Source organism: Poromitra crassiceps (assembly GCF_964638095.1).
Source record: "Poromitra crassiceps genome assembly, contig: HAP1_SCAFFOLD_710, whole genome shotgun sequence".
In the NCBI taxonomy this organism is placed as follows: domain Eukaryota; kingdom Metazoa; phylum Chordata; class Actinopteri; order Beryciformes; family Melamphaidae; genus Poromitra; species Poromitra crassiceps.
The window spans coordinates 22,998-49,782 of record NW_028151698.1 but is presented as its reverse complement, the minus strand read 5'-3'; the positions used below and the strand labels follow the sequence as shown (position 1 = coordinate 49,782).

The 26,785-nt window shown below is 42.7% G+C and overlaps 3 protein-coding genes across 3 annotated transcripts in view; all 3 read left to right on the top strand.

The window, feature by feature from the left end:
- LOC310771499 (uncharacterized protein) overlaps positions 1-26,785 on the top strand; it is a 70,816-nt gene that overhangs the window by 25,777 nt on the left and 18,254 nt on the right. The window contains exons 7-9 of the mRNA XM_083664098.1: positions 4,194-4,305; positions 6,045-6,248; positions 6,937-7,091. Of these exons, the coding sequence (XP_083520224.1) occupies positions 4,194-4,305; positions 6,045-6,248; positions 6,937-7,091 (471 nt within the window). The remainder of the gene's footprint in view (positions 1-4,193; positions 4,306-6,044; positions 6,249-6,936; positions 7,092-26,785) is intronic.
- On the top strand, positions 9,581-17,952 carry LOC310771498 (7-methylguanosine phosphate-specific 5'-nucleotidase-like; the record flags this gene model as incomplete). The annotated part of the gene is made up of 8 exons (XM_083664097.1): positions 9,581-9,618; positions 10,171-10,269; positions 10,683-10,749; positions 10,852-10,898; positions 11,948-12,033; positions 16,359-16,448; positions 17,195-17,357; positions 17,806-17,952. The coding sequence occupies exons 2-8, from the start codon at positions 10,201-10,203 to the stop codon at positions 17,950-17,952; spliced, it is 669 nt and encodes a 222-aa protein (XP_083520223.1). The 5' UTR covers positions 9,581-9,618; positions 10,171-10,200.
- On the top strand, positions 18,496-25,275 carry LOC310771500 (uncharacterized protein). The gene is made up of 10 exons (XM_083664099.1): positions 18,496-18,505; positions 18,611-18,742; positions 18,827-18,985; positions 19,122-19,261; positions 19,451-19,562; positions 20,001-20,030; positions 20,579-20,759; positions 21,855-21,944; positions 22,724-22,785; positions 25,152-25,275. The coding sequence occupies exons 2-9, from the start codon at positions 18,680-18,682 to the stop codon at positions 22,735-22,737; spliced, it is 789 nt and encodes a 262-aa protein (XP_083520225.1). The 5' UTR covers positions 18,496-18,505; positions 18,611-18,679; the 3' UTR covers positions 22,738-22,785; positions 25,152-25,275.

The following is a 26,785-nucleotide window of genomic DNA, read 5'->3' as shown; positions in this document are numbered from 1 at the left end:
CCCTTTTTTACTTCTCTCTTTTCTTAGATGGCAACTTACAACATCTCAAGGAGGAGCTCAAGTTGTGGATTTGATCTCGAGAACGGAAAAGTAGGCGTCATAATGTCAAAACAAATTAAAGTAATCATTTTGCTGTGATTTTAGCAGCCAGGAATACCACTGCCCAGTTGGGTGTGGGGTAGATAGGTAGACAGGCATGGACATTTAAGAGTGTGCTATAAGAATGGCCTCTTGCATAAATGACTTCATGGAATCATTGTAACATGTCTTTCATATGTTGTGTCTGTGTGTGTGCGGGTGTGTATTAGGGCGCAGAGAAAGATCTGTGCTCTAGAAAAGAAGAACCACGTGGAGCAGAGGTGGTCGCTCACCTCCCCTCAGGCCAGGCGTTCCTCTTTTCAGCAATGGAGAAGCGAGCCATGGAGGTGTTAGACAACATCTTTAACCTCAATGTGGAGCGCAAGTTCATGTGTGGCCTGGTCAGGAAATATGCAGGTGAGATGATTAGTTATTAGTAGAGCGGATTAGCAGAATAATTGTGCACTTTTTGAGAAAAGCATGTACCGTAAATTCCGGACTATAAGACGCACCGGTGTATAAGCCGCGGGACCAAAATTGACTATTTTTTTCTTCTATAAGCCGCACCGGTCTATAAGCCGCGGGTGTTTTGATGTTTAATTACCATATGAAAGGGTTCGTGCACAGAGAGGAATGTCGGGAAAGCGATGGCTGTTTGGGGAAGCTCCCATTTATTAACATTTCAACAAAACAAAACAAAAGTCAGGTCACTAATCCCCAGACAAAATCACACAACAATAGGCTATATGTGCAGCAAACCTGTAACCAGAGAAGTCAAGTCACTAATGCTCGTCTTCCTCTTCTTCCTGCGTACTGAAACCACCAAAGTCCTCATCTTCAGTGTCGGAAACGAACAGGTTCAGGGTGGCTTCGTCAACCACTCTCCTCTCTCCTTCATTGTCACTCAAAACCAACGAACTCCTCTTCATCTATAGCTGTGTTTCCATTACAGTTTTTCGCAAAAGAATTGCGATATTTCTACAACTTCGACAATGTACAATTGCGACTTGTAGGCGTTTCCATTGAAGTTGCGTTTGAGTGATTCCCCGTTGCAGCAGCTGCCACAGTGATTACGCACGGGGATCTGCCCCATATCCCGTCCCCTGCATGCTCAAATCCAACCAATGGTCAATGGAAATCCCAACATGAAGTTACAATGCATATAAACGAGCCTGATTATCAATTCAAAAGAAAATGAGTCGCAAAATGTTGCTGGCTGCGTGAATGCAGTCAGCGCGACAGGCAGAGGAAAAAAGGTAGCCTAATAGCCTACAACTGGTCCGATTTAGAGATGGAGGGGGGAAAAGGCTGATTTGGTTCTATAATTGCACCTGAAACGTGTGCAATGTATTAGCCTACTCACAGTCACTGTATTCACTTCAGACAGCACCACCGCACCAGTGTGTGCTTTTCATCCTCTCATCTCGCCGCTGTGCCAAATGCGCGCACACAGGCAGCCTGCTGTCACCATGGACCGATTTCTGCCAAACATTATCTAATTTGCCCGGCTACGCTTTTGCACAACACTCGTCTTTCTGCTAGGTAGCGTTGCTTCAAAGTTTTCCACTTGCTGCGGAGGTTTTGACACGGCTATCGAACCTTACTTACCAAACTTATTTTCCGCTCCTTTTCCAAGGGATAATATGGGTCACATGACGTGCAAATGCGAAAAATGTGTTTCCATTACACTTTTGCGATAAACTGCTATATCGACACGTCTGAAAAACCACCTCATGATCATCTACTGCTCGTTCTCATGCTGTCGAGAACGAGCAAAGCTTTTTTTTGGTGAAAGAATCCTCCAGGGCGCTTCTTGTTAACAGTCCGAGTGAGTGGCAGGTCGAACGTCAAAGGCACTTCATCCATATTTATGATCTGCTCCGGTTCGATGGAATATTCCTTGATCTTCCTTTGTGTGAATTCCCCGAAGTTTGTGATTTTCTCCTGGTAGTCGGGGGAGGGAGTTGATGGGCTTGTGGCCGTTTGCTTACCGTAATTACCATATGTAAGTGGTCACGCACAGAGGGTATTGTCGGGAAAGAGATGGCTGTTTGAGGAAGCTCCCATTTACCGTATTACCGTAACATTTCAACAAAACAACATAACACAACACCACCGTTGTTTATTTTTACAGTGCACACAGTGTCCGCGGTGTGGTGAAAAGAGGGCAAGAGAGGAAATTAAAACAGAAGTGGATTTATAGTTAGAAAGAGTGCTAAAAAAGAGAGTTTTTTTTTTTTTTTTTTTTTTTTCTGAAAAAATCCATAGATAAGACGCACCGTTATATAAGCCGCAGGGGCCAAAAAACGGGAAAAAAGCCGCGGCTTATAGTCCGGAATTTACGGTAATTCCTCACATAGTGAGTGAATACCACAAGGATTATTTTCAGATGTGGAGGGAAGTCTGATTTGACCTCAACTCCAAGATGGCCACCATTTTCTGGTGTAAAATGTACAAATCTGCTTATAACAATTGTACATTTTTTGAGAAAAGCACGAACTCTCTCACAAAGTGAATGAACACTAAGGTTTATTTTCAGATGTGGAAGGAAGTCAGATTTGACCTCAAATCCAAGTTGGCTGCCATTTCCCCAAGATTAATGTACAAATGTGCTTATAACAATTGTGCACTTCTTCAAAGAAGCATGACATTTCTCACATACTAAGTGACCATAAGGGTCAGTAAGATGGAGGGAAGTAAGATTTGACCAAAAAAAAACAAGATGGCTACCATTTTCCCAAATCTAATGTAAATTGGGAAAATGGCGTCCATCTGGGATTTGAGGTCAAATCTGACTTCCCTCCATATCTGTCAATAAACCTTATGGTATTCACTCACTATGTGGGACAGTTCATGCTTCTTTGAAGAAGTGCACACTTGCACATTTGTACATAAGACTTGGGGAAATGCCAGCCATCTTGGATTTGAGGTCAAATCTGACTTCCCTCCACATCAGAAAATAGTCCTTATGGTATTCCAAAAGTGCACAATTCTCTTATTTTTGGGTGCTAATCCGCTATACTATATGCTCTTGTGACACGGATAAATGCTCGGGGAAGGGGGGGGGGGGGGGGGGGGGATAATGAAAAGAAAATAAATAGTTATACTACAGGGGCCACATTACAGAAACTCCCTATCTTATGTCTTAAGTTAGGATAGGACTAGTTTAAGGTAGGATTTTTTCTGATTTGGTATTACAGAAGCAAATCCTAACTAACTTTAGGAATCCTATCTTATCTTGCTAAATCCTATCTTATGTCTTGTTAGGAAATCCTAAATACTCATCCAGCATCGGTTATCAACTTTTCTGTCTGTTACCCTAGCAACCACTAGCAACAGACACCTCCTCCTTTCTCAACTCGCGGGGGAAGTAGGAGCGCTAGTAGGCTAACGATGTGTGTTGTTGTTCCTCCCCCCTTGGAAACTGTATGTACCGAGGAGCCAAATTGCTGATGGCTGTTGCTACCTCAGTTAAATTACGTGACATAGCAGGTTGAGATATTTTGGATATGTCGGCCACTTCAGTTTGAAAATCTCCCTTCGCAAAAAAAAGTGCAAGAGCCCCGTGTCGCCTAGTCGGTCTCTCCAACACAGGTCTCAGCTCCTCGGCTAGCTGCAGTATCATGTCATCTAACTAGATGTTCTAGAAATTAATGTACCAGTCCAGTCCACTAGCCCCCAATTAAGTTATATATGGCTTTGAGCCGCTCTTGTTTTATATCTTCTTATTATTAAAGCCTTACCACAGCAGTACAACAGACCCTTTTGCACAGATTTTTTACTTATTTCCCATACTCTGTTTTTGTAAATGTATCCCCTTTCATTTGCTTTTAATAGACACTATTATGTGTGGATCTATTTTTTTTATATACATCAAATGCACAACCTGTTAATCTGCAGATGTGTATTTTTCTTGTATGCAGGTATTTTTAATCTGTTCAAGTTAACCATGCTCTGACTTTTTTCTCTCTCAGGTTGAGGCTATTATGTTTTTAATAATACAACAAATTAGACAATATTTTTCCAGTTTTTTGTGTGGCTTTGGCTTTGAACCACCGACCGTAAATATGGATAGTGATTCTGGTAACATCCTGACCTTTGACCTTTGCCTCCAGATGTTTTTGGTGGGACTGACCGGCGGTATCGCCTCAGGGAAGAGCACAGTGTCTTCAATGCTGCGGGAGCTCGGATGCCCCATCATTGATGCTGATGTGGTGGCCAGGAAAGGTAGGCCACTCCCTCTCTCTCTGCTGGTCCTTTAGGCCATGCCCTCTCTCTCTGCCGGTCCTTTCCAGTGCAACCTCTTCCGGTTCACAGAATGAATATACTGTATAGAGATACTGTAGAGAATTAGTGTTGTCACGGTACCAATAATTCAGTAGTCGGTACCGGTACTAGTGAATTTCCACGGTACTCGGTACCAATTTCGGTACCACGGTAAAAAAAACAGACTGATATTTCTTCAACATATTCTCTTTTATTAAAGTATGCAACCATTTCCAATGAACAAATGGCATGTAGCCTTCAACTTTAAAACAAAACAATGTGCTTCTGCTTACTTCTTATATTCAACTCTGTATGGCAGTGAGAGCAGACAGTGCAACACCAGTGGCATGTAGCCCTCAAGTATTGTTTATTGAATTAAAAAAACAAAACGATACGCTCGGTACCATGCAAAAACAGGTACCGAAGTACCGAAAACAATGTAGTACTGACTAAAGGTGCTCTTATACTCGAGCAAAGCTCCGTGGGGTGGGGCCCTGCGAGTCTCCGTGCAGACCTCGCGCTGGGGCAGATGCCATTATACTCAGAAAGTGATCAGCATGTATTGTACAATGGTGAGAACAGCCCGTGAAAAGTCGCAATGAAACGCTATTATGTGCAGTACTGAGTGCGCTTTCACTCTCAAACGACCGCACATCAGCACATGAAGGAATCAAATCACCAAACTTGTTTTTACTGAAAGCCGTTTTACTTCTCAGCCCTGATAGCCTACTCTGTGCTGCTTTTAATCTCTCTCAATAATGCTCTCAACACAACACATTTACTTGGTGAAATTACTAAAAACGAACAGTTGCAAATCAAAGTTTATAGCCTACCACATGGGTCAAGAAATGTGGCGAAAACACAGCTCAGTGTTCAGGGTTCAGTGGCTTGAAAGCGGACATGTTTGGAGAGAAGCCGTGCGCTGCTCGCGCTGTTAGAAAAAAAATCAGGCACAAGGCGAGCGCCAGACGGAGCTAGCAAATAACCACGCCCAACAAATTTACGTCATTTGACGCGCCCGGCCCTCGCTCCACCCCCGCGCCCTTCATGGCAGGGTGAGCATAATTCAGCCTTTAGTACCGAAGTACCGAAAACCGTGACAACACTAATAGAGAATATATATAATATAGGGATAAAATAGGGATGTAACGATAACCGGTTTTAATGATAACCATGATAAAATTCCTTATGATACCGTACCGTTTCAAATTTTCATTATCGTTAAAACCGTGGTACCGTGATTACAGTGTGTTGAAAAACATGGTAAATACTGTCCATTATCAACCAAAGTTGGCAACCTTCTCCCAGATGCAAATGTGCAGCCTTGGAGAAATGATTTCAGTGAGTTTATCACTCCTTTTTGGGTCTGAGTTTTCAATATAAAACGTCGTAAAATGATTTCAGTGAGTCTCGATAATGACGATAACCGTGATAATTTTGGTCACGATAATCGTGATGTGAAATTTTCATACCGTTACATCTCTAGTGTGCAATACAACATAACAGCAAAAAGACATAGGACAATTGGGCAGTGTTAAAACTAGACATTAGGTGATTAAGAAGACAAGACAGTACAACAGTACAGCAGTTTACCTTGAGTTGGGAGGTTGGGTTTAGTTAGTGTGTAATTATGTGACATGTATGATGTCAAGTGGCATTTGTTAAGCACCAACTTCTCACTGCCTGTGCCTCGGTAACAGTGGTGGAGCCCCACAGTGCTGCCTACTGCCGCATCGTCGACCACTTCGGCCCAGAGATCCTGCTGGAGAGCGGGGAGATCGACAGGCAGAAGCTGGGGCAGCTCATCTTCGCCAGTGAGGAAAAGAGGAAGCTGCTGAACTCCATCACTCACCCAGAGATCCACAAAGCCATGCTCAAAGAGATCCTCCTCTACTTCCTCAGAGGTGAGGGAGGAATCAGGCTTACATGGCTCAGTTACAGGTTGACTTGGGGGGGATTAGCTCACTGTGAGGCAGCACTGGCCATCAGATTTGAGGCTGTTCTTCACAAAGCTTCCTAAGTAGGGATGGGGCCGATCCAATATCGATACCAACATAATTCACGGATCGGAATTGGATTGGAATTTTTGTTTTGTTGTTTTTTGCAATTCCAGCGCGGGGGCGCTGGCCGTAATTTGCCCATGTATAATGGTATCCTTCTTTGCCTTGTATATTTTCTTAATTTTGTCTGCTTTTTGCAAGGTATATTTAAAAAAAAAAATCTTTTAATTGGCCAAATCTTTGCCTATGCTGTATATTCAAGAAGAATAACGGTATCGGAATAATATCGGTATCGGCAGATATCCAAATTCAGGTATCGGAATCGAATCGGAAGTGAAAAATGTGGATCGGTGCATCCCTACTGAATACACTTTTATTTTGCCTCACAGTCAAAAGCAAACTTCTTGGAACAGTGAGATAAACCATGAGAACAGTGAGAGAGAGAGAGAGAAAAAAGTAGAGAAGACCAGCTTCAGCTCAGTCCCAGTCCTTGTGCTTTAGGCTGTTGATTATATGTCTTTGGAGTATTATATTGCCTTGTGTGGTGGGAACATTCACCAGCTTGACTGTGAATGTTTCTGTTCCCCTCCAGGCCACAGTGGGGTGCTGTGTGACGGGCAGCAGCAGAGCATCACCTCTCCAGAGCAGCCGCTGAACCTGCCGCCACCTGGGCCTCCGACCCACGACGACAAACAGACAGTCCGACACGTACTGCTGTGTCTGCTGCTATTTGTCAGCCTGCTAGCGGTGCGGATACAATACTGTTATTAATGTTCAAGAGTGTGTGTGTGTGTTTGAGAGAGAGAGAGAGAGAGAGAGAGAGAGAGAGAGAGAGAGAGAGAGAGAGAGAGAGAGAGAGAGAGAGAGACAGAGTTAGAGAGAGAGAGAGACAGAGTAAGAGAGACTGTTTATGTTTAACTGTTTATGTAAGACAGAGTTCAAGTACCAAAAGCAGTGAGTGAAAAGGTAATCCGGCTAAATCAGATGTAGACACAATCCAGATATCAGACGCATGTGAATGATCCTGGCAGGTGTACAGAAGGACAGCATGTCACATCCAAATGTGCTGCTCACTTGTTTCAGCTCCCACAGGTTGCCAAGTTACTGGCAGGGGGGGGGGGGGGGGGGGGATTTCAGGCACTAATGCAGGGTCTAAAATTAATTGCTAATTAATGTTAATCGATAAGCTTCACACTGGATGATATTAGGGGTGCACCGATCGATCGGCAAGCAATCTGTATCGGCCGATTTTGACCTCAAATATGCGATCAAATAATCAACCTAAAATAACCTTTCCAAACTTTCTTTGAGGAGTTTATATATCGGTGATCGGTAATCGGTGATCGGTCGATGATCGGTTGGGCAGATATTTCCCATAGGCGATCGGTGACAAAAAACGTGATCGGTGCACCCCTAGATGATATCATTTGAATCATGGTCGTTGTAGTTCATATAACACTTTCATTAAAGCTATAGTGCGTCACTTTTGTAGTGCAGAACCTTTGTCTCCCCGTTCTGGCAGCGAATGTGCCATTTGCACAGTACGTGACTCCATATGGTGATGTATTCTGAGTGAAACAGGATATACACAGTAGAGTGTGGAGGAGTGTGGGATATACACAGTAGAGTGTGGAGGAGTGTGATTTGACCGTTGAAAAATGGGCGTGTCTGCGGTAAGGGACTGGGTGCTGCCCTGCCCGAGCCTCTGAGGAGAGGGAGACAGCAGTCCGCTGATGTGTTCTATCAGACAAATCTGAAACCTACCGCTCACATTTCATAGAGAGGCAAAGTGGAACGTCACTTCCTGCTTCAGCACTGTACCAGAGATTTTCAACCACCATTTATTTTCCCATAGACATTTCGTAAAAATGCTTATAAAATAGTTTTACTTTGTCGAACCAAACGGTTCAGCTAACGCTATAATCGGGAGAGACCATAGACCATTTCACTCGGACCAAAAAAAACATCGAAAAAATATTTTCTTTAAACCCGCTTTTTTTTTACGCTTTGGTCCCAGTGAAATGTTATGCGATCTCTCCTGTCTCTAAATATATCTGTACCGTTTGGTTTGAACCAGAGCCATGTAGATAGAAGAGTCCCGACATCTCCATTCACTCCAATGGACCAGTTTTTTACTCTGAAGAGTTCCAGGAAGTAAGGTCCTGGATTAAGCAGCACTGTCGAGTTGCAGCAAAATAGACAGTTTGTGTTGTAGCTACTCAGAAAGGGTTTTCCCCCCTTGAATCAAATTGTACATTATCAGCTTTATTTTAGCAGCATGCAAAAGTAGCGTAAGACCCATTCCTGGCTGTTCATTGGCTAATGAGTCTCGCATTTTGGTCCTCCGCTGATGCCACTCTCTCTCTAGAGGACACTAGTTTGAACCAGTAAAACTATTTTTATACGCATTTTACGAAATGTGTATGGGAAAGTGAATGGCAGATGAAAATCTCTGGTACAGTGCTGAAGCAGGAAGTAGGCGGTCACTTTGCCTCTCTATAACGGTCTATGTACAAACACAATATAATGTTAATACAGCCCCTTGGACTGCGTACTCCCTGGCTGCTTCACTGCACTGAGCTGCAGAGGACTGGGTGGTTGGCTGCCTCCAGGCGGAGAGAGCAGGCACTGGTCTTGAAGCGGGCCACGAACTGCGGTAAATGGCGATATTCCTGGAATGCGAGTTAATGAGCCAATCACATGTCCCTCATCTACATGAAATGAGGACATTGCTTGGAATTTTCTTCTAGCCATGAAGATTGATTGACAGCTGTCATGTCATGATATTATTGGTTGAAATTGCATTGAAATTTGATAGTACTAGCTGTCGCTGACGTATGCACATGTAGATTTGGTTATAAGTGAAGACAAAGCCTAGCCGTAGCCTACTGTCATGGCTGTAAAACAGTGGATGAATTGTTTTAGAGCGTCACACAACACAACCTCCAGGAAATGACTTGTTTCAGTATCAGAATTTGATCAATTTGCTCCGATAACATTTGGAAAGTCTAGAAGAGCCGCACATGATTTCATTATTTATACTCATTCAAGTTAGCAGATGGCTAACTGGAAGTTAGAAGCTCTGATCTCAGCAGGAATAACAGAGAAAGTTACTTACAGTATGAACTTTATATGGGAAACACTGCAACATGTATGGATTTCTGAATGTCTCTCTCTCTCTCTCTCTCTCTCTTTGTGGTGGTTGTTCAACAGAGATCCAGGAAGACTTTATCTAGAACTACAGTTCTTCTGTGCTGTGGCCAACTATGGACAGGTACCTGCGTGCGTGCACGCGCATTGTGTATGTGTGACATGTTTACTGTTGCCTTGTATATTTTAAAAATCTATGTTGTTACATCTCACGATGCATTTTAATAATCTGTTAATAAGCCATAGGCCAGGGTTCAACCAGTGGCCTCATTTTGGAAAATAAATCATACAGGAATCTTTTATTTTTTGTGTATCAGTGTTCTGGGGGAAACTAATACTACAGTAGTAAGTCACAAACCTACAATGTTTACTTTGCCTACTGCAACAAACAGAGGTGTAAATGTGGTGGTTAAGAAAGATGATGTCTGAATAGAGCCCATAATGTGTTGTCCACATGTCTGAAACACACATTTTTATTTTTAGTCTACTTCACACTTCACAGACTGTGCAATTAAGTAATGTGATATGAATAGGCACATAACTGCTAGCCCCCTTGGAGCCTCCTTTTGTACCCCTCTCCTGCTCTTCCCCCTTCCTCTGCTTACTAGCCTTTGCTCTCTTCCTCACTAGTATGGGGCAGGATGCTGTAAGAGTGAACTCTTCCCTCTGCACACAGGTCCCAGAGCTGGCCAAGTGTTCAGTGCTGATGAGGGAGCGCAGCCGAGTGGAGGAGACGATCCAGGCCATGCAACGAGCCGGTGCAGGCAGTCTGCAGGTGACTGAATGGACTGTGTGTGCTGAGAAGAAATGAACGGTCCTCAGGGCATGCTGTTATTGTTCAGAGCTGTTTCACAAGTCTCACAAGTCTCTGTCAGAGCTTTTGAGTCTTCACTTGAGAAGTTCATCCAAGTCCAAGCTTTCACTGAGGCTCAAACCCAAAACCTCCAAATTGAGGTCTGGCCATTGGTTTACTATGGGTACACCCTTGTGTACTCAGATGTCAAATATGGTCTGACAGAGAAGTCTGGAAATTTTAGTCTGGAAAAGAATGGCATTTTGAAATGGAAAATGTGTAGGAACCCTGACTATATGGTTTGGACCAAACAAAACTAACTTGTGTGTGTGCTGACTGAGTAGTGTAGTACAGTGAGTCAGACTATTCTCCTCTAAATAGTCCTATTTCCTCAGGTAATCTCTGACTTCGACATGACCCTCACCAGATTTGCCCACAATGGGAAGAGAGCCACCACCCACAGTAAGCACACAGGCTTATTGTCATCAGAAGCATCTTGTCCAAACTGTTTGGTGATGACAAGTTTGAAACTGCTTCAAACCTTTTTTCCTTGTATTTTTCCAGACATCCTGGATAACCGGTTGTTGATTAATGAAGACTGCACTAGAAAGGTAAGGAAGCATTAATTATTATACACAATTTAAAAAATAATAGGTCTATTTTACACTTCCTCCGTAGTACCTCTGGTTGTTTGATTGGTTGTTGTGCTATATCCGCTGGGCCCTATCGTCGTACAGGTGCTATCGCACTGGTTTGCGCGCCTCTTAATCTTATGCTATCTTCCCTGCATCTTATGCTATCGTCTGCCTCACGCAAGTGTCATTTTGCACTTTGGCCACAATACCATCCAGTTTTGCGCCGGGATCTGAGCGCAGACACAGGTGTGCTTTTGCCACAATAGGATTCCCTGTGTTTGACTCTCATCCTGCACCTACATGTATGACTGTTAAGTCTGTGCAGAAACCTTTCAATTAATATTAGAGACACCCCACTCCAGGCTCCGCCAATAGAGTACCGCAGGGATGACGTATTTGTGTAGGCTTAACCAGAAATCGCCGCCATTTTGGTTCATCAGGGGAAAGGTCTATGGGGTTTTAGAATGGGGATTTCACTTAAATGCATAAAAAAAGTTTATGGGAAGTTGGGAACGTGAATTTGGGTTCAGCAGGATAATCTTCAAACAATCACTTTTATGCCTTGTGAAGCGTTTTCTAAATAAGGTGTTTAAAAAAATTAATTTACTTTCCAAAAGTCATAAAAGTTATTAACATTTGTGAAGATTATCCTGCTGAACCCAGATTTGCGTTCCTATAAACCTTTGTTAACCACAGACTTTATGCATTTAAGTGAAATCCCCATTCTAAAACCCCATTCACTTTTCCTCTTACAAACCCTCTCTATTGTAAGAAATTGAACTCTTCTGGTCTCCTAAATGGGCGTGGTTCTCGGCTTGCGATTGGCTGTCTGTCAATTATTGGCTGACCAGTCTCCTAAGGGGGCGTGACAGTGGCGAAACCTCCATGGCACAAATACAGGAAGTGACTGCAAGTTGGGGTGTCTCTATGTTATGGTATGTGTGTTGCGGTGTCTCTATGTTATGGTATGTGTGTTGGGGTGTCTCTATGTTATGGTATGTGTGTCTGCTCCTTCTACGTTGCAGATGAAGGAGCTGCTGAACACCTACTATCCTATAGAGATTGATGCTAGCCGGACTGCTGAGGAGAAGCTGCCACTCATGGTGGAATGGTAAGGATTCGAGACAGACCAATAGAAATAAGGGACTGTCTGATATTTACGTGGGGTGGGGTAAAATATGATATATATATTTTTTAAATCCACTGCCCTCCCTGACATTTAGATTATTTTCTCTCTGCCCTCCCCCACCCAGTCCAGCCTTTTATCATTTTATACACAACTTAGTTTGTTTGAAATAAAACAGCAACTTTTTATCACACGACCGTCATATCTGGTGAGATATTGAGAGCCTGATTTAAATTGTATTCCTATATGCGCAGCAGCAAGGGCAGCAACGTTTCATGTGATTTGAGTTGTTATAGAAAATATAGCCTATATGCACGGCAGATATTGATTTGGTTCCTGTTACAATTGTGATTTAATGAGACGTGCGGCGGGTCTGCGCATGGACAGATATCACTGATCATAGTATAGTGCCATTTTAATGCATTTAATGTCAATCAAAAGATACAGGTGAAATAGGCTATAGCTGATATTGATCGATTGTTGAAGTTTTTCTTTACTCTGTAGGCTACTCCTCCATTACGTGACTGCAAGCCTTCTATTTAACCTACACAAAATTATGAGAACAATATTCTTCAAAGGCGCAGCACAGAAAGGAATGTGTATGTGCAGGTGCGCCCGTCACCAGTGGGCTAATGTTTTCATTTTCTTATCATCATATAATTTGGTTGTGTGGTCAGTTATAGTTGACTAATGAGCAGAGATGGGAAGTCATCAGAAACCACTGAGATTTGATGTGCTTCTCCAGCACACCGGACCTTTTGGACAATGATGGTGTCAGCTTCCTCCTGCTGAGTTTGTAGATCATATCGGCTCCTTCTTTCTTCCAACCTGATCTCAATGGGGCATGGCTCCTCCCCTGTCACATGGCTCCTCCCCTGTCACCACCAACTTGTAGATGGAAAAGCCGATCTTGGGTCAGCTCACATAAGAGCTAAGGGATGGTGTTTCTAGCTGAGCTCTGTCTCTGTGACATCTCAGGTGATGGACTTGATACTGTAATCATAGCACATGTCTAAGATGAGGTAGACGTCACTGTCTGATAGATATAAAGTCAGCCGTGTCATAACATTTTTGATGAAATCAGCATCAGCTGGCCAGTGGATGGTCCAAAGAAGGGCTGATCCATCAATGACAGTGACATCTGCAACACTGGCATTCCTCCTGGAGATTTTGACTTGGAGTGACTTCTTCAGTGTAGACTTGGATTTACAAATTCACATTCCGTCCTCGGTAAACATGGCAGTTGGGACTGGTGCCAGCTCATAGGCGAGGACATCCTTCATGTCAACTTCATGGTCACTAGACAACAGTGTGATTACCCTTGAATCGATGGCATTTAGGTCATAAATTGTGGAGATGCCAACTTGGATTGATTTGGTTGTTGTCATTGTCTTCACTTTGTTTGAGATGGTGAGACTTTGTTTGAGATGGTGTTGTAAGATCCCTCTGACCAGGTCTTCTCAACATCTTCTAACATTGCCTCCTAACATTGGGGACGGCTTTAGCTCAGGAGGTAGAGCGGGTCGGCCAATGACGCAAGGGTTGGCGGTTCGATCCCCGCTCCCTCCCAGCTGCTGTCGTTGTGTCCTTGGGCAAGACACTTAACCCCAAATTGCTCCCGATGGTGTGTAGGCACCCTGCGTGGCAGCCTGCCGCCATTGGTGTATGAATGGGTGAATGTAGACTATCTACTCATTGTAAAGCGCTTTGGATAAAAGCGCTATATAAATGCAGACCATCCTCAATCTTTATGGCACTGTCTACAATAGACAGTTGGTAGGGTGATCTTGATGTTCATGATGCTTTCCCCTGGGTGTTCATTGGGATCCAATGGATGGAGGCAGGTTTCCAGTTTCTGACAAAGTCCTTGACTTTGGCATGTGCTTAACCCATGGCTTTAGCCTCCACCTTGTGATAGAGATGAACCTATCTGTCTTATCCTCTTCTATCTCCTTCATGTCTGACACAATCTTGCAGCATATGTGGTGGCTCAGGGCCCATATCTTCAGTGCCTATGGCTTCACGGTAATCCAATGATCCCTCCATCACTGTGGCCGTACCTCATGAAAGTGGACTCTATGAACTGGTTGCTCCACAGGCCATTCCATATTCCACTAATGTGTCGCATCACATGCTGCTCCTGGAGAAAATTGCTTTGTGGAGAAAGCTTCTCCATGGAATGAAGATACTGTAGTATGGCCATACCTGATATGGTTGACATGGCCAGCTGCAAAGTAGTAGGTAAGCATCTTCTGGAATGTGGTCAGATGGAGAAGCCAGTCACCCTCACGTTCAGCCCAGATGTATGACATCATCAGCATCATTGGTTTCACCAAGACCTAAACCCAAAGTCTGGCTGTTCTGGTCTGACTCATAATCTGATCCAAGGCTGCTTTCTGGAAATTTCTTACCGGAACTCCAGAGAGCCCACTATCAGCCATCAGTGAACATATAGCCCCAACAAAACTCATCAATGTGTGCATACTCCCAAGTAGGGATGTAACGATAACCGGTTTAATGATAACCGTGATACAATTCCTTACAATAACTGTACCGTTTAAAATTTTCATTATCATTAAAACTGTGGTACCGTGATTACCGTGGTACCGTGATTACAGTGCTTTGAAAAACATGGTAAATACTGTCCATCATCAACCAAAGTTGGCAACAGTCTCCCAGATGCAAACGTGCAGCCTTTGAGAAATGATTTCAGTGAGTGTATCAATCCTTTTTGGATCTGAGTTTTCAGTATAAAATGTTGTAAAATGATTTCAGTGAGTCTCTCAGTACTTTTTGAACATTTTCAGCATTTTCTTTATGAATACAGTGATAATACAATAATCGTGATAATTTTAGTCACGATAATCATGATGTGAAATTTTCATACCGTTATATCTCTCCCCCCAAGACGTTTTAAGCGGCACAGCTGCATCTATAAGTGACGTGTGTCTGTTTGAGGCGAGATGTGTGTGAGGCGAGATGCAGTGTCCCAGCCATTGGGGTGGCCCAAGTGGGGCACAGACTCAAGAAAGGGTAGCACTGATTGTGGCATTTAGGAAGGATGTAGAAAGTTTTCCCTCACCAAAATTTAGCCTAACTTCACTCTAGCTTAAAAATAAGCCCACTACAGCCTCTGAAAGACAGTATTGTTGGCCACAGATGCCAGCATCCTCAGGATTTTGGGGTGGCCAATTAGATTTCAGGGGTGGCCAGTGCCACCCCTGGCCACTCCCTAGAAACTCCCCTGCCGAGATGTGCACACAGGATTTGAGCAGTGCACCTAGACCCCTCCCCCCGGCTGTACAAGGAATTGAGAGTGGAGACAGAAAGTGTCGCAGCTCAAAGCCAGTGAAACATGCACACACCCACACAGTCGCGCACATGCACACACACACACACACAGACACACACACACACACACACACCACTCAACCACTCTACTACCATCTCTGCAGGGACTGACCCGCAGAGGAGAGAGGGGAGCGGGCACAGTCCCTGCAGAGATGGTGAGAGTGGTTGAGTGAGAACACGGTGAAGGAAGGAGACCGGGAGATGGCAGAGGAGGGAGGGGGGGAGGGAGGGGTGGGGGGATGGGATGGGGGATGGGGGGGAGGGAGGCGGGGGGATGGGATGGGGGAGGAGGAGAGGGAGGGGAGGGGTGGGGGGATGAGAGGAGGAGGAGGAGGGAGGAGAGGAGGAGGGAGGGGATGAGGGAGGTGGGGGGTGGAGAGGGAGGGTGGGGATGGGGAGGGAGGAGGAGGGGGAGGAGAGGGGTGGGGAGACGACTTCAAATCCCCTGCAGGAATCGAACCTGCACTTCTCCGCATACAATGCGGTTGTTAAGGTGACTGCCTTAACCCCTAGACCATCAGCCTAGGTAACTTACAATGGATCTCTAGGCGGTTTTGTTATGGCTTTCCCAATGAAAGACTTGAAAAGGTTTTAGTGTCCGTACCGGGATTCAAACCACAAACCTTTGGGTTGGAAGGCATTGTCTTTCACCACTGGACTACAGCCCAGCTCAAACACACAGAACATGCAGCAAGTAACATAGATGTGCTTAAGATTAGGGTTTTCTTAACCACGACCATACCCTAACCCAATTGATATGTTTTAGAAACATAAATAGAAACGACTTAATTTTCTAATGCTAGAGCATGCATTCTCAATTGCTGCAATTAGTCAGATGATAACATTCTCATTCCAAAAGTATTTTTTCAGTGTTTGAATTTTGGAGAAACTTCCACTTCCTGTGGGACTGAACTGAAAAGGAATTTAAGTCACGGCTGGTCTTGTACTGTTCTCTACAGGTGGACTAAAGTGCATGAGCTGTTGATCCAGCAGAAGATCAGGAAGGACATGCTACCCCAGGCCGTCAAGGACTCCAGCGCTATGCTCAGGTCCACACAGCTCACAGGACACATTTACAAAGACCCTGTCCCAGAGACAAATATGAGCTTGGCAATAATGTCTACAAATGTCTCTACAGTCGAGTTTTGGACATTTGACATTTTCCTCAAGCCACCACATGATTGTCTCCAGACATAAAGCTAAACAATAGGACATTTGTTTGCCCATTGTTGCCAATGTTGTAGCCCTCTGCACAAAGAAAACTCTTGCAAATCTGAGGCTGTGATGAAAACATTAAAATAGCAGTTCAATAGAGCTGTTGTCATGGCTGTGACTGGTTGCAAGACAGTTTCTAATCACGGTGGATAAAGGGTTAAATAACCCTAACCCTAATTTGACTTGGATAAATAAATCGCGGTGGATAAAGTTAGAGCTGCACTTCAGTCAAATGAACAGCATGGCATATTTTCACACTATAGAAAAGTGTTCGCTTGGATATGATAGCTAATGTTGAATTCAGATGACGCAAACTTTAATATCTAGATTCATAGAAGAAACTAACTACTCAAAATCCCTCACAAAGATCTGCAGATGTTTTTAACCAATGGTTTTGTGGAGATTTGGTCTCATTTATCAGATGGTTCCTTCGCTGCCCTTTACTATTATATGTTTAAAAACAACAGCACATCAAATATATTTGAGATGTGTGAAGTAGTTGAAAAAACCTGCAGATTTCAAAATCCAGCCCATTGGTTCAGGTGTCTAATGAGGTGTGTTTGTGTGTGTCTGTCTTCAGGGAAGGTCATAAGGTGTTCTTTGACCGTTTGGCCGAGCACCAGGTTCCTCTGTTGATCTTCTCGGCCGGCGTAGGTGACATCCTGGAGGAGGTGATCGGCCAGAACCACGTCTTCCACCCCAACGTCCGCATCATCTCCAACTACATGGACTTTGACCACAGCGTGAGTGTTTGTGCACTTCATAATATGAAATGTTTTGTGTAATAAATACATAGATACTAGAGATCACCCGGTATGCCCATAGACCAGTGACAGCCTGATGACCATAATATATCTGTGCAGGTTAATCAGATTGATCAATATCTAAGAAAAACTCACTTTCCAGGCTGCAACAAAACATAAGTACTAATAACCAGTGTTGGGGAGTAGTGAACTACATGTAGTTGAACTATGTAGTTTAACTACATTTTGTAGTGGCTTGCTGGTAGTTCAAACTACAATTTTGGGCAATAAAATGAAAGGAACAGGCACAGCTCCAGGATTTTTTAAATAATATTGGTGTAGATGTGTAGATACTATGAGAGGTATCCACCTGATCATAATCCACATCTACAACCCAGAAGAGAGGATGAATACAGCAACCCTAACTGAACACTGTCTTGTTGTTAAGGGGATACTGCGAGCCTTCAAAGGTCAGCTGATCCACACCTTCAACAAGCGGGAGGGCGCTCTGCAGCACGCAGCCACGCTTAGCGAGCTGCAGGACCGTCCCAACGTGCTGCTGCTGGGGGACGCTCTTTCCACTGGGTGTCGTTAGGTGTTTGAACCCGGAAGGGCGAACGGTTTTTACCGCACTGCGTGCTCTCGTGCCGGTAATGTTTGTGCTACATTTGCTTTCTGTAGAAAAGAACTTTGCTGTATTCATATCGGTGAAATGGAATAAATGGATGGGTTCCGAACATCAAGGACAAGCCTTCTTCGTCGTTCTTATACAGCACTCAGTGCAATGTTATCGTATATATTAACATCAGCACAGCTAGCGAGTCAGCCACAACTCAACCCGGTAATTCAAGCACCTCGGTGGCTTACAGTATAGGGCTGTGAGCCTGCCTCAACACCCTGAAAGATTAATCATTTGTAAAATCCTTTTTGTTGCAGCAAGAATGCATGTTGTTGTTTGCACATTCTGTATGTGCGAATCAGAACATGCAACTCCTATCCGTTTGGGGTTGTGGCCAGCTTCACCCAGACGCCCACAAACAGCCATATCCTTGAGTCTGATGAGACTAATTTCTCTTCTCCAACTGGAATGTGGGGTCTCCATGAGGGGAATCATTTCAGCGATCCAGGAAGCCTTTCCTTCAACTCAGGTGGATCTTATGTTATGAATATGGAATTCCTTTTCTACCACATTAGCAGGGCTCACATTATTGGCATCTTATTAATCTTCAAATTCCTATTTTGTTGCGTTTTAGCTGCTTGAACTGTATAGCATTTTGGTGAAGGAATGCTATGAAGAGTTCAGGCACTGGCAGTTCCAGCAGATGGCCTGCTCTGTTTTGGCACCAAGACTGACTGATGGAGCCAGCTGTCCCATGTGTCCAAAGGTACAGTAATAATTGTTATGGCATGTCTGGATGTGCATTATTATTTCATGTGCGTATATTTAATCATTGCTTGTATTATATTAGGAAAATGGAACCCTCTGTGTGGCTGCCGACGCGCTGTTTGGACTTCCACGGAAAAAGTCGTCAGGGGAAAGTTTTGAGCCTCCAAAACATGAAGATAGATTTTTCCTCAATCAGAGTGAAGTGGACAGTTTTGTTGAACATGCAAACCCTCAACCAGAGGTAGGACTATAGTTTCATTTGAGAGAAGAATTCCACCTACATGTGATAGTTTTAAGAAAGCGATCTGCTTTGTTACTCATGTCAAATCAATGTAACATGCTTAGTGATGAAAGGATTCTGTCTTTTCCCCTCAAAGGGGGGGTGTCCTGGATTCCATGCTGGGAGTGCAATCCGGTCAAGAGTCAGGTTCAAAAAGCTGGATGAAACTGGCGTATTCGGGCTCACCTGCAGGCATGAGCATCCAGTCAAGTTTCTAAACTTGAAATCTGGAGAAAGGTATTTGATTTTTGCAAGAACTAATGCTAAATATATGCTTAAATACATCATTTATTTGATTTAAGTTAAGTTATCCTTTATTTATCCCCATGGGGAAATTCATCCTCTGCATTTGACCCATCCTCTACTAGGAACCTTCCTAGAACTAGGAGCAGTGTGAATCTAACTCTTTTTGCTTAATTTCTTCAGACTGTCAAATGCTGTCCTCTTGCTGAAGGAATTCAGTAGAGAGCAGGAGGAGCGCCAGCTGAAAATGGTTTTCATGTACGACATCGCGTGCAAACTCAAACCCCACCTACAGGTAACACTACATATTTAAGTTACGGTACTATTGCAGAGCAAATGTGAAAGGTTTTAAAATCATTGCATCTATATCTATCTATCTATATATCCATCTAATTTCTGCATCTCTGTCTGTCTCTATCTCTGTGTGTCTGTCTCGGTCTGTCTCTCTCCCTCTGTCTGTGTCTGTCTCTCTGTCTGCCTGCTTATCTGTAACTGACTGTCTGTCTGCCTCTGTCTGTCTGTGTCCTACTTCCGGATTTCCCCCTTGATTTGATGGAAGCAGGTAATAAAGCATTTTACCTGGAACCAAATGCAACCTTGTTTTTGTTACAGAGCTGGGGGATAAGTCAAAAATGTCTTTGCTGGGGTCAAGAGGGTGTGGGATCAGTCAATTGACTATGTGTAGTTATGAATTAAAGTTGTGTTTTCTTTACTTTTTCTGCCATTTCTTTAGCGCCACTATCCTGACCTGATGAACAACAAGGTCAGTGTTCCATTCTTATGGGCACAATCTTGCATGTCAGGTTAGGAACATTTTCTACCTGGATCAGAAAGTAGATGTTTGCTAGTTGAGCCTGATGCACAGTCTATTTTCCATAGACTGTGCTTTAATAAGTACAAAAAACTACCGCACTAGACTCGGGGTCCCCACGGGTCCTTAAAATCATTGAAATCTATGCCTTAAAAGTTTGTGGAAATAGACATTGAAGGTGCTTGAATTTAGGGTAGCATTGTGTCTCCACAGTACTTTTTTTTTGCTGTATTGCATAAGAGAAGGTAAGAGACCACAGCACAGTTGAGAAGTGTTCACACATTCAAGCCTCTCTCTTTTTAATTGTCTGTGAGCCTGCTAGTTCTCATCATAATTTCTTCATAGTTGTAACAGTAATTAACCTTGATCCATGTCTCTAACTATGCCGTGTTGGCTCCCTGAAATTTCCTGATCATGATCGGGCAAGTCGTTGAGGAGGACATGAATACACCAACTAAGCATGATTAATATTTTACAGATGTTTTATGTCGTGTTTACAGTTCCAGTTCAACACTCGATTCCACAAGGGAACAGGACTGGCTGATGGGGAGCAGAGTGAGCGCTTGTGGTCCTACCTGCGAAAATTTGGAAAAATCACAAAGGAGATGACCCCATCTCATCGCACAGACCTCCTTACAGATGCTCTCCTGCACTACTCTGCCAAAGTGCAACAGAAGCAAAGTGAGTTGTTTGTTGTGTGTGTGTGTGTGTGTGTGTGTGTGTGTGTGTGTGTGTGTGTGTGTGTGTGTGTGTGATACACACTATAATTGCTTTGGACGGCTGGACTTGACAAAATAGGAATCTGCATATTAAAGCCTAGGGTGGGGTTGGTATTTTTGTTAAGGATGAGTTACTTCAGTATTTCAAGGTTAACATTGTTGATAAGGCAGTAGATGATATTTTTGCTTTAAGATTTGAACACCGAGTTTCACAATATTTTTTTGTTACTTTTTCATGCTACCTATCACCCGAAGGCGCTGCACGGGGAAGGGACTTGGGGGATCGGTGTAAAGTGCCTGACCATTTCCTAAATTTAAAGCCAATGCTCAAAGGTACCCTACAGTTCAGCCCCCAGTTGATCTAAATAAAAGTAGGCGACCTAGAGTCTTCCCTGATAACTTTCTTTCATCAGAGTTGTGTTGCACTGTTTTACTAGAAATTATCAGACATATGGGTTGTTGGGATAATCAGGAGGATGTGGATCTCTGCTACAGTTCACTGTGCAGTGTTCTCTATGCAGAGATAGATAGACACTCTTCCACTAAGACTTCTGGCTTACCTACAAGTCTAGGACATCAACTAAAAGGTAAAGCTTTTTGGAACTGTGAATTAAATCCATTATGGGCTGATGTAAGAACTACTGAAAATAAATTTCTAAAATGCCGAAAAAATGCCTCAGGGATGCATTTATAAGCAGTGTCAACACATCTCTGAAAAAAAGACTACGTTTCTTTAAGCAGAGATTCAACAGGGGCCAAGCGATGCATTTGGAACAGCTTCAGTGTAAAAATCCAAAATAAGTTAAATTACCGTAACCGTTTGGGCCCTAGGAAAGCTGTCGGAATACTTATGGGGATTTGGATAATGAGACTGAAAGTGTCCCGAAGATATGGGAAAGTGAATTTGCCAATAATTTCCCCCCTTGCTCTCAAGTACCCCCTGTAGTAGCTCTACATATGCGTACCCCGCTTTGGGAACCACTGCTCTACATAGAAAAGTCAATAATCCAGCCTCTGTCTTTGGTTAAATCTTAGCACTGTATTTCTCTTTTTGTAGTAACAGGCATTCCTCAGCGACTTCTGAAGGCCGAGAAAATAAAGGAGGAGTCAAAGAAAGAGTTGACAAACCTCATGAAGTCTTTGCCAGGTATTTAAACTATGTCTTCATTTTGTGTTAATTATTGTCATGCAATTATTATCTTCACACTGTACTTCTATGGGTGTCTTTTTACATGGCAATTCATTTTTGGTTTGATATACTGTATACTCCTGTACTCCGTAACATGTTCTCTCATTTACATTATGTCATTTAGCAAATGCTTTTATCCAAAGCGACTTACAATATCACATTCTGCTATGCAACACCATCTACAACAGTTCCACTTTTGAAGCAAGAAAGTAGCATTAGTAAGAGTAGCATTCGTTTTTCAGAGTTTTTTTCTTCAATTTTTTTGGGTGGGGGGGGGGGTAGATTAAGAGGGGTTAGTTACTTTACTTTTACTTTACTTTATTTATATTTGGCAGACGCCTTTATCCAAAGCGACATACAACCAGGTTAAAACAGTACAGCAATAACAAGAAAAAATTAATAAAAGTTTTAAACGAAAAAATGTATAAACGGCAATTAAATTAGAACATATTTACAGACAATAGACGTGCGGATGAGAAGAATAGGAGGATAGCAAGATAGAAGAGAGAAGAGATAAAAGTGCATAAGGATGAAAGTGCATAGGAGCTAGAGGGTTAACACAGTTGTAACACAGTTACAGTAAGCAGTGTTGGGCAGTTACTTTCAAAATGTAATAGACTACATATTACTAGTTACTTTCATTTGAAAGTAATAAGTTACTTTACAATATTACTTTCTGTGTAGAGTAACTTGTTACTTATTACACTACTTTTGCATTACTTTCACCAAAATAACAGCAGTAGCAGAATGACATCGCTGCCCCGGAACCATCCCGAAAAATAATTTCAACCGCCTTGAAGTCAGTGTAAACAATGCAAAATTCTAAATTTTATTCTTTTCCTTTGTTATTATCATCTATAGTGGTTTTTTGCATAAAAACACAGTTTGATTAGGAAATGATTGTATCTTTTTTTAAATATGTGCTTTGATTGAATCAAATGTAACTCAAATTGTAACTTGAGTTACTTGACAAAGTAACTGGTATAATACTACTGAAATCCTATAAGTAATAAGTTATATTACTGAGTTACTGCTAAAAGTAATATATTACATGTAATATGTTACTTTTGTAATGAGTTACCCCCAACACTGACAGTAAGTAATCCGATGGGACAAGGGATATTCTCTCTACTTGTATTTGGTTAGAAATCAACTTTCCCTGAGTGTTTCTTTTACTTACCCCTATAAAAAATGTTTTTGAGTTTCCTACAGTACTATGGGTGGGGGTTTGTTAACTCACTAACTTTTGCAATAGCGTGCTTGTTGAAACCTGTTTAGCCACGATGAAGTTACAGTTGCTTCCCTCAACATGCGCTAAGGGGACTTCTCTGTTTGAGCGAAAGGTGGGAGAGTCTTTTACTAGTACAGAGATGAATAGCTAATTGATGACCACTAGTAAAATAAGCTGTCATATAAACAAAGCCCTATAATATCAAGAAAGTGCCGTATACTGTATACTGTATATGCACCTACGGGCGAGTTGCGGTATTTACTGATGTGGCACTTTACTTCCCCAGGCAAGCCTATAGGCGTTGATTCCTGTATCAAATCTCCCATCAACAGTCCTGAAGATTATTGTGAATAAATATGTACATTTGCTCTAGATGCAGAAAAACCCTGGCTGTTGATACTGGCTCAGTATACATTATCCCGCTTAGAACACGGCCTACAACTAAATCATTCAATAATCTGACAAAAATAATTATTCAAATATTTTAATAGCGTTTTCAACACAAAGTGGTTTCATTCGTAATTGGCACACAAGACACCACAGCTGCAACTGGTTGGCCTAATTAGTAGGCTAGTGGTTGCTGACAAAAGGCTCTTATCAACTGATTAATACCAGGTGTGGCAGAGCAGCGGTCGGTCGTCGAGAAATAATGACCGGTGAATATTGTTGATTGACCAATCAGAATCGAGTATTCGAGAGAGCCGTGTTCTAATATGAATTAACTGCTTGCAAGGAGCACCTTCATAACCTCTTGAGTGTTCACTTACTCACTGACTAACAACATTTGGCATATTTAAAAGCACTGGATAACTAAATAATTCCAAATTCTGTTATATTTTCAGAACTAAGACAAATACTGTGATGATATTTTTGCTTTATCGACCCGTACTAGTATTAACACACTTTATCTAGAGTAAGACATAAGCCAGCTTATACCATGGTCTGGGTGAATACTCGATTCTGATTTGCTGTAGCGTGTCCATTATTTTGTTATAATGTAAACCTAGCTAAGTCCTGGCAAACGTCTGTTCACAATTCATATCCATGTGCCATGTCCTCAGCAGAGCCGTTTGAGCTCTATACCACCGTTCAGTGTTAATATGTCACTTTCATAAATTTAGAAGAAAAAAAAGGTCAAAGTAACCATTTGGGTTACCCTTGTGTGCTCAGTTGATCAAAATGACGGGCATTTACGGAGATCTGACGTTTACATTTGTCAGCTGACCGAAGCGCTCGAGCGCAACCATAACAACAACAAGGAAGCAGTCACCTGTCATAAACAAACGAAAATCTGAATTATCTTAGCCTAAAAGGCTGCATTCCACAGGATGCCGACTGCCCCTATGAACTTACTGATACTGTAGCCTATGAGCGATCAGCCACATGCTGCGGCCGTCTGAGTCTATTTCATCCTGTGAAAATCTTGAGCAGCCTAGGGGATTTTGTCTCCGGTTCTCAAAGTTATGACAACTAGATTTAGATTGCAAAATGCATGAAAATGAATGAATGAAATGAATGGACTTGTTTTGTTTCTTTGGTTAGTGACTATGGTATAAGCGGGTTAATGCACTTGGAGGTGTCCATTATCAGAAATTAATGGACTGCGCCTCTGCATTGTCCATTAATTTCTGAGAATGGACACTTCATCGCGCATGAACCCTTACATATGATCTATTACCTTGAATACAGTTCTATGGAGATTAAACATGTTTAATATCAGAGCCCCCATACACCGTGCAGTCATTGATACAGTAGGTAGGAGAACTCCTTGCGTCTCAATCCTTGTCTCAGCATCCGTATCCTTTTTCCATGGTTTTTCATTTAAAGTTTGCCTTTTTTTTTTTTATCTAATAATTGAACCATTGACCTCTAACCACCACTGTTGGAGAAACACTAAGCTAATCTATGTTTTGTTTTTACATGCTATTTTCAAGGTACCACTGTTGAAGACATCAGGAGTTGGGGGAAGGATCTGGAGGCTTCTCTGAAGAAGCAAGAGGTTTCCTTTTCCTGGGAGGAGACTTATGTCGAAAATCTCTACCAGTTTCAGAGGGGACAGTAAGTCAATGCTTTATTGGGTTATATAAAAATGTAATGTAATTTTTTTTTTTTTTTTTATATAACACATCGATGTTAACAACAACAATTTAGACTATTAAAAAAGTTTTTTCCGAAGACCCATTGCTTGAAGATTTTCTTGCCTCCTTGGTTTTGCAGTAAACCTATGCTATACCCCCCCCCACCCCTTTTTTACTTCTCTCTTTTCTTAGATGGCAACTTACAACATCTCAAGGAGGAGCTCAAGTTGTGGATTTGATCTCGAGAACGGAAAAGTAGGCGTCATAATGTCAAAACAAATTAAAGTAATCATTTTGCTGTGATTTTAGCAGCCAGGAATACCACTGCCCAGTTGGGTGTGGGGTAGATAGGTAGACAGGCATGGACATTTAAGAGTGTGCTATAAGAATGGCCTCTTGCATAAATGACTTCATGGAATCATTGTAACATGTCTTTCATATGTTGTGTCTGTGTGTGTGCGGGTGTGTATTAGGGCGCAGAGAAAGATCTGTGCTCTAGAAAAGAAGAACCACGTGGAGCAGAGGTGGTCGCTCACCTCCCCTCAGGCCAGGCGTTCCTCTTTTCAGCAATGGAGAAGCGAGCCATGGAGGTGTTAGACAACATCTTTAACCTCAATGTGGAGCGCAAGTTCATGTGTGGCCTGGTCAGGAAATATGCAGGTGAGATGATTAGTTATTAGTAGAGCGGATTAGCAGAATAATTGTGCACTTTTTGAGAAAAGCATGTACCGTAAATTCCGGACTATAAGACGCACCGGTGTATAAGCCGCGGGACCAAAATTGACTATTTTTTTCTTCTATAAGCCGCACCGGTCTATAAGCCGCGGGTGTTTTGATGTTTAATTACCATATGAAAGGGTTCGTGCACAGAGAGGAATGTCGGGAAAGCGATGGCTGTTTGGGGAAGCTCCCATTTATTAACATTTCAACAAAACAAAACAAAAGTCAGGTCACTAATCCCCAGACAAAATCACACAACAATAGGCTATATGTGCAGCAAACCTGTAACCAGAGAAGTCAAGTCACTAATGCTCGTCTTCCTCTTCTTCCTGCGTACTGAAACCACCAAAGTCCTCATCTTCAGTGTCGGAAACGAACAGGTTCAGGGTGGCTTCGTCAACCACTCTCCTCTCTCCTTCATTGTCACTCAAAACCAACGAACTCCTCTTCATCTATAGCTGTGTTTCCATTACAGTTTTTCGCAAAAGAATTGCGATATTTCTACAACTTCGACAATGTACAATTGCGACTTGTAGGCGTTTCCATTGAAGTTGCGTTTGAGTGATTCCCCGTTGCAGCAGCTGCCACAGTGATTACGCACGGGGATCTGCCCCATATCCCGTCCCCTGCATGCTCAAATCCAACCAATGGTCAATGGAAATCCCAACATGAAGTTACAATGCATATAAACGAGCCTGATTATCAATTCAAAAGAAAATGAGTCGCAAAATGTTGCTGGCTGCGTGAATGCAGTCAGCGCGACAGGCAGA